We start from the raw sequence: 7,985 nt of genomic DNA on the forward strand, positions 1-7,985 counted from the left end.
ATCGTCTATCAACGTGTTAGGCTGCAAATGGATGTTCCGGATTTCACGAAATTTCATCTGGCCATTGAAAGGTATAAAGTCCGTCTTGTCTCAAAAGGTTTTCACCAGGTTGAGGGCTATGATTTTCTGAAACATTGATCCAGCTTGGTTGTGAAACCCACGTCAATTTGTATTATTCTCTCCATTGGCCTCTACGCCTATTAGATGTCCAAAATGTCTTTTTACATGGGGATCACATTAAAAATGTGTTCACGGCTCAACCACAGGGGTTCGCTCTTCTGCAATTATCTCTATGTCTGCAAACTCTCCAAATCATTATACGGCCTCAAGAAAGTTCCGAGAGCCTGGTATACCAAGCTTCTTCAACTTTTGGTACTGCCCCTCATATTTTCTCCTTCCAAGTTTCGTTGTTTATCAACAACTCAGGTGGTATTATTGCTTATCTTCTTGTATATGGTGAGACATTATCCTGATAGGGAACTCCAATAAGTTTATCACTTCCATAATAGACCAATTGGATCGCACCTTCCCTCTTTGAAGTATGGGTAATCTCACCTTCATCCTTGGCATTCAAGTGAAGCTCTCCTCCTCGGGATTGGAGCTCTCAAGCTCATATGTGCGCAATTAGCTGGACAAAGCAGGAATGAGCACTTGCAAGACTCTTCTTATGCCAATGGAGACCAAAGTCAAGCTATATCAAAGGGATAGTTTGGTATTCCATGATCCTACACTATCGGCTTGTTGCTGGCGCTCTTTAATATCTCACTTTGACGAGGCCAAGTATTGCATTTTCAGTTAACAGAGTGTGCCAGTTCATGCTTTGGGCTACCATAACACACCAAGACATGGTCATTGGTCATCTCTGTTTCTGTCTCTTCTCTTACAAACTTTCACCGATGCCGACTGGGCTGGAAATATTGATAACTGGCCATGGGTAGATTTATTATTTTCCTAGGCGACAATAGCATGGGCCTCCAAGAAGCACTAGTCTGTTCGTCATGGGAGGCGGAATACAAAGCTTTGGCAGTTGTGGCAGCAGAGTTAACATGGACTCAGTCTCTTCTTTTTGAACTTGGTGTTCACTCTTTGGTGTGACAGTATTGGTGCAGCCTATCTATCTAGAAAAGCCTTTGGCTTCGCTAAAGTTCCAAATTTACTTCGACAAATTGAATCTGAAAGAGTCACCTTCATCCTAGTTCTGTCATTACTATCTCAATGTATTTTCTATCCTTGTATAGAACTTGTAATCTAATTATTATTATTATTGTATGGCGATCACGTCTGTATATACTTTTACTTTACATATGAATACAATAGAACTAGTAACGTCAATACTGACTATTAACATATCGAGAACGGTATAAATTTATTCGTCACCAAACATAGTATAAATCTAATCCCAAACTTAATCTTGAATATCCTACCTTATCCCATCAAACTTGGGATTATTTTATCCCACCCCTCAGATGGGATAAATTAGTCCAACGATTTAATCTCAGGATACTTTAGTCCGCACACCATGAATTCCTCTGATTCCAGTCAAGCAATCGAGCCAAGCTCTCGCAAGAATTGTATGGGAGTCGCCCTCGGAGGGACTTTCCGAATGACCGTACCGAGGAATTCTATATCTTTAGTCCGCACACCAAACGACACCTAACGAATAATTGTAAGCTGAAGTAAATTTATAAAGAAATGCTAGAGAAAAAACAGCTGCAAAGCAAATGCTGGCAAAAGAACTGTTGACTTTTTAATTTTCTTATAGTGCTTGATGCACGAAATAAAGAACTGAAGTAAAAGCTGTCCAAACTTTCCTAAATACAGCAAGCCAAAAATCCAGTTACAAAGGAAAATTGAGTTCAATAATCAACACCAATAGCTAAGCTGAACTCCATGAAACCTGAACTAGAAAAATTCAGTTCCTTAATACAACCTTGTGACAAGCTGGTATTCATTGCTACTAGTGCACGAAAAATTCATCTGCTGATAAGTATTTTGAAAGCCAGGCTGTAGAAACAAGATTAAACACATCACTAAATTGTATCACACAACCATAAGCATACATGACAGAAACTGAAGAGAATCAGCAAAAAGCATTAACTGAACAATCATATCGTGTTGATTCAGTGAAGAATTTTACTTATAAATTGCAATGTTGCATTCGTGTACAAATTTTGCTACTTGATAGGAAAATAGACATTTGCAGTTCATATTAATGTTTCTATTGAGGATTTTGGTCAAGGGTGGTAAGTAAGCTCTATTTCAGCAAGTCTAAAATTAAGAGGCTGAATAAGTGTTAACTCCCTCATGTGGTTATACAACCATTTAAGTTATTCTACTATAGAATTCAAGACCAAGCAAAAACCATAGAAGGTGGGAAATTAGGCATAACAAATGTTACAAGAGATCAAAGTTTGCACAATCAAACGTAAATGGGCAAGGGATCAAAAAGTTGAAAAGACAAGTGCACAAAGATTACAAAAATTATACTTCAAATATCACGTCAAGAGGAATAGTCTTACATGAGTAGTTCTTTAGTACAGTCTCCCCTCGCACTTCCGGGAGCCACATCTACAATTCTTTCTCTTCAGATTGCCATTTTTATCATAAACATGGTCAATATGGTAGTTGTAGTGATAAGTAAGCTCCTCTAATGGAGCAATACTTTCAGAAGCGAAAAACATTATGTGAGGTACTCTCCTATCACCATGGTAATACATGACATTCTGAGCATAAAGGTTTGGTGAGCAACTATGGTTGATAAATCTTCCAACATTTCCATATCTTAACGCATCAAGGGTAAAGCCATCTTCATCCTTCCTCATCAAAGAACTTGACTCAACTTTGAGGTTATTATTGCGTGCAACATTCCTTTTGGGGATATCTACATCATAGTTGCCAATATCAAACAAGTACTCATCATGATCTATTCTATTTTCAGCTTCCTTTTCATCAAGCAACTCCCCAACATATTCACATATAAAACTACCGGATGAGACATGATCTCGTGACCTCAAACCCCATCCTCTCGATTCGGTCATGAAAACCTCCAAATTGTATCGAGGACCATGTTGGCTAACTCTATTTTTGCAAGAAGGGGGACATTTGCAAGATGGACCACACTCATAAACAAGAGGTTGTGCTCTAACAATAGAGCCTCTTGTGTTGAATGGGATCTCACCTCCGTTCCTAGAAGCACAAGAGCATTGCTCAGAATCCGAGCATCCACTAGTGCAATTGCAACCTTGAGGCCTAGAGATATAATACCAATCTGGATATTGCATGTTGGTAATGTAAGTGAATGGTGGGGGTCTCGCATCATCTATTGAATTGACAGCAGGGATCGGTATCTTCTCTTTTCCTTGTGAGACATCATAGTCTACAACAAACTCTGACTGTATAATTGATTTTGTTGCCTTGTTAACATGAAAATGATTTACATTGACTAACTTTGCTGGCCGTGACAAGACTTCACGAGTAAGTTTTGGTTGGCCAAGATTTCTTTTCAGTTCAAACTTGAAAATGTATTTTCCAGTTGGAGCTCTTTCTTCCCAACACTTGGTCACGCTGTAGAGCCCATCGTAAATGTATCTTATATCACTCTTTTCACCATTCACTCTTTGTCGACCACAAATAACCCTCACTGGATATCCCAAGTCCATGGAGTTCTTCAAGGCAAGATTACCCCCTTCAAGCTTTTGATCTTCCACTATCGCATTAACAGATACTTTTGGATTCCCGCCTTGACCTACATAAATGAATGTTTCAGAAGATATGGCCTCGTTCTCATACCGACCAGAATCAACAATGCTAGTTGCAACATCTTTTCTGTTAATATTCACATAACTGATACCCTTAATAAATTGGTGATGTAGTCCGATTGTAACAAGTTCTGCCCTGAACCGGAATTGATCCCCAATTTCAACTCCAGGAACATGTCCAAAAGTCCACTCACAATTTACCCACTTTTTCTGATTTTTCAAAGCCATTGCTGCCTCTATATGGATTCTTCTTTTGGACTGTCCTTCATGTTCTTCTGCTTTTTCTTCTAGCAAAAGTTTAGTATATACGTCATCAAAAAGTTTCAGAGTATCTCTAACTTCTTTCACTTTCTGAATATGTTCATATTCAGTTGACAATCCATGACCAGAAAAACCACACATGAAAGCAGAATTCCTTAAATCTTCATGAGAAACTCCGAGATTTATTTGCTTCTTCATGACCACAGATTCATCTTCAATAATAACCTTGCACTTGTGTAGGGGTTCTGGAAAACTAACTGCTTCTTCCTGAACGATCTCACCCTTGCCACCTTTCTTATTGGCACTTGGGGTCTTGAGACGTGATTTCAGTGAGTTCCACTTGGAGCAGGATAAACTATCTACCCTACTCCTGGATTCATCGTCAGAAACTTCTTCGTAATGAACTATCTTGCTTGTTTCCTTACCAGCTTCATCATTTCGACCTTCAATTAGATTTTCTTGTGAAACAATAGCAGGCAATACTTGTCCATTTTCAATAGGTTCACCTTTTATAAACCAATCACATGAATTTCCTGTCTCAATTGATGGCTTTTGGAGAAGCTGATCAACCAAGACTTCATGCTGTTGAGTAGACTCATCATACATAAGATTTTCTTCTTTCATCTTCAAAGGTTTATTTCCATTAGTAGGTTGACATGAGGTATTCAAATGACTTGAATCACCAGCCTCTTTTGGACGCGCACCAGTTGCTGCCAAATCATCCCTTTTAGCCTCAAAATTACTTGGCACAAAAACACTTAAAGGCTCAACTGACTCAACCACATTCATATCAATTTCAGAACAACTTTTGATCTCAGCATCAACAGAGCATTGAGTATTGCTTCCATTCTTCTTTTGAGGAACATAGGGGCCACAATTCTCAGGAAAGTTCCTCGTAGCATCGACTTTTACACGCTTGGTAGTGGATGGAAATTCCGGATAGATCTCTCTGGTTCCGTTGTTTTCACGAACAAATGGACCACAATTCTCAGGAAAATTGCGGGTAGCATCAACTTTTAGGCGCTTAAATGTGGAGGGAGATTTAGTATCAACCATCTGATGAAGTTTCTTCTTCCCTAACATCTTTGAGGGACTCGTTTCCGCTAACACAGACATCTACAATTAATAAAGTACACACAACTTAAAACCCTCACTTAAAAATAAAACCAGTTTAGCTGGTTACGTAAAATAGCAAACAATTTTACGACAACACAAACACATTACATGATTATTAACACCTAACAAGACAAGGCATTGTGAAATTTTTGAATCGAACCAAAAAGAAAAAAACATTATAGCAAAGCAAGAATAAACAAAAAGAATACGCCTAATAAGTAATGGAGAAGATTAACGAAACTCACATTAGGGGTGAGAGCAGAATTCTGAAATCCTTTGAAAATGGCAGTTTTTTAACTTGAATTTGGGAGGGAAATCAGTGCCATAGAAAGAGGCGAAGTAGAAGGCATTAAACTAATGGGTCGTTATAATTAAACCTATTCGGCAGAAAATTGTGTTTTGGCGCAAAATTAGCCCATCAAATCACAACTCGCCTGACTTGCTCAAGTTGGGGCAGATTAAATGACCCGTCAGTTTATTAGCTCAATTCAATTCATATCAGTTCATTAAAATTTGAGTTGATATATAACTTAAATTTTAATTAGAAGTTAATAGGAACACTTTATCACATGTTCAAGTACTCAATCAAAACATGTCATAGTTTGAGTATTTAAATAAAATTAAGTTTAATGGACTATTGACATATTCGACCTCGATTCCCTAACAAAAAGATACATTTTCACTGGACATCGACTTTAAGAATTAAAAAAAAATCTCAAAATTTAGTCTAAAATAAATCATATATATTTGTATGATTATAAATTATCTCATTAAAGATAAAGTAAGAAGTTTAATGTTTAATTATTACTAATAAAATTAATTAAAATGTCATTTTTTTTTATGAAACTGACCAAAAAAGAGGGAGCAATGGGGCTATTAGTTGTAACGATATAGTCAGAGACAGAATCCAAAATGTAAAGGTTGTGGATATTCAATTTTGTACCTTGATTTAAATTAAATTCTTGAATAAAATTGAAAAAAATAAAAATTCATGAAAGAGCAAAGGCTAAAAGTGTTAAGGGGTTGGGCCGATCAGTTCAGTTCAAGTAAAAAACTCAATCTGAATGGCCCGGGGTACGGATTGGAAAGACCTGTTCCAACCGATCTGGGTTAATTCAGATATATTTATGTCTGTAAGGGGTCATGTTCTACCAGACCGGACAGACTAATTCAGTTCAAGAAAAAACTAATCCGACTTGTCTGGGGTATAGATTAGGGAGATCGGTTCCAACTGAGCTGGGTTAATTCAGATTTGTTTAGGCCTACGAGGGGTCAGGTTCTATTTGACCGGTTCAGTTCAACACAAATTCATTCCGTCTAGTCCGGGGGTATGGGTTGGGGAACCGATTCCAAACTGAGATTGGTTAATCATGATTTATTTAGGCCTGGGAGGGGTCAGGTTCTGTTGGACCTGGCCAATTTATATTTAAAATAATATTTTTTAAAATTTAATTCAAATTCAATTTTTTAAGTATTTAATATTTATAAAAAAATACTAACTTAAAGTTTTATTGAACTGAGCCGAATTGATTAACCTATTTTGTATTTGGTGGGACTTTATAGGATTTGCCGATCTCGATCCACCTACACTCCAAAAGTATTTGTGCGGGTCTGATTTATTGTGCAACCTAGCCCAACCTTGCCCCCTCTACATGGACCGATCTGGTCTAGACGGAAACAATCGGTTCCGGATTAGCCCGGCACATTAGACACCCTTAGGTGAGGCCTCACACAATCGCAAAGAAAAGGAAAAGACAAGAAGATGCAGGGGGAAAACAATCATAGTGCTCCCCCGAGGATCCAAACTCGGATTCAAGACTTATTTGTGTATTTCTGGTGCCACTTTAATTACATATTAATATTTTCACATATATATATTTAGATACTATGAATTTTAATCGAAGCATGTGTGCGGTGTAATAGCTCTACCATATATATATAAAGGTTAAATTCATCGTAAAATTCTAGATACAAAATCAACCAACACGGTAATGAAGAGAAAAATTATGCCAGGGAAATTAAACTAAAGAATTTCAAAACACCAAGAAAAGAAACAACTTACTTGGAAGTGTGATTTCAAGTGTTGGCTGGCTTCATAAGATGAAAACGCATTTTAAAGCCAAAAACCCCACAGCACAAAAGGTTGCCATGGACCAAAAATATTAGTATGGAACAAGGCTCAAGGGTATGGCAATACCAAGCTCCTATTTATACTAATAATATAAAGTGAACGCACAATAAGGTATGCATTTGATTCCTTTTCGAATTGGGTTTCTTTAAGTCATACACAACAAAGTTACCATAATTACTTATTCTAATTTAGGTCAAACTCTTAAGTAAGCATAGTTTTTTGGGGGGATTAAATTAAAATTCCCAAAATCTCTTTCCTATTATGCGTGTTTGGTTCCACTAGGAATACAAGTGCAATAAATATACGGAAAAGGGCCAAAATTACCCTTGAACTTCGAAAAATAGTTTATCTATGCCCTTCCTTATACTTTAGGGCCAATTATACCCTTACCGTTATAATTTGGGCCAAATATGCCCTTGAGTATAATAGAGTGCCACGTGTCGGTTTCTCAGTGGCCAACTTATTTTCCCTCTTATTTTTTCATCCGGATCAAATAATATTAGATTCGACCCAATCAATTTAGTATCTGACCCATCAATAATATATCATACCCAAATAAATCTAAACCTAACCCATCAATAACGCTGCTCTCTCTCTGTTCTCTCTCTAAAAAATGCATACCACCTCTCTCTATCGTCTTCAACCTCCATTTCAACCCAATTTTGGAATCTGGTTCATGTTTTTGTAAGCCTCTGAAGCGAAGATGGCCTCAGCACAGA

The 7,985-nt window shown here is 37.4% G+C and overlaps 1 protein-coding gene across 2 annotated transcripts; it reads right to left on the reverse strand.

Moving 5' to 3' along the window:
• Positions 1 to 1,739: 1,739 nt before the first annotated feature.
• LOC129896985 (histone-lysine N-methyltransferase, H3 lysine-9 specific SUVH6-like) lies at positions 1,740 to 7,350 on the reverse strand. Of its 2 annotated transcripts, none has more exons than XM_055972996.1 (3): positions 7,198 to 7,350; positions 2,520 to 5,135; positions 1,740 to 2,004 (listed from the first exon to the last, which is right to left on the reverse strand). In XM_055972996.1, exon 2 carries the CDS (start codon positions 5,133 to 5,135, stop codon positions 2,532 to 2,534), a length of 2,604 nt encoding a protein of 867 aa, XP_055828971.1. In that variant the 5' UTR covers positions 7,198 to 7,350; the 3' UTR covers positions 1,740 to 2,004; positions 2,520 to 2,531. The 2 variants fall into 2 exon arrangements, with proteins under 2 accessions (XP_055828971.1, XP_055828972.1); XM_055972997.1 differs by lacking the exon at positions 7,198 to 7,350 and adding an exon at positions 5,381 to 5,474.
• Positions 7,351 to 7,985: the final 635 nt, after the last annotated feature.

The sequence above is a fragment of the Solanum dulcamara genome, chromosome 7 (genome assembly GCF_947179165.1).
Source record: "Solanum dulcamara chromosome 7, daSolDulc1.2, whole genome shotgun sequence".
In the NCBI taxonomy this organism is placed as follows: Eukaryota; Viridiplantae; Streptophyta; class Magnoliopsida; order Solanales; family Solanaceae; genus Solanum; species Solanum dulcamara.

Bases quoted from the DNA above. Each gene is read 5' to 3' on its own strand.
- LOC129896985 (XM_055972996.1), bottom strand. From the start codon at position 5,135: ATGTCTGTGTTAGCGGAAACGAGTCCCTCAAAGATGTTAGGGAAGAAG.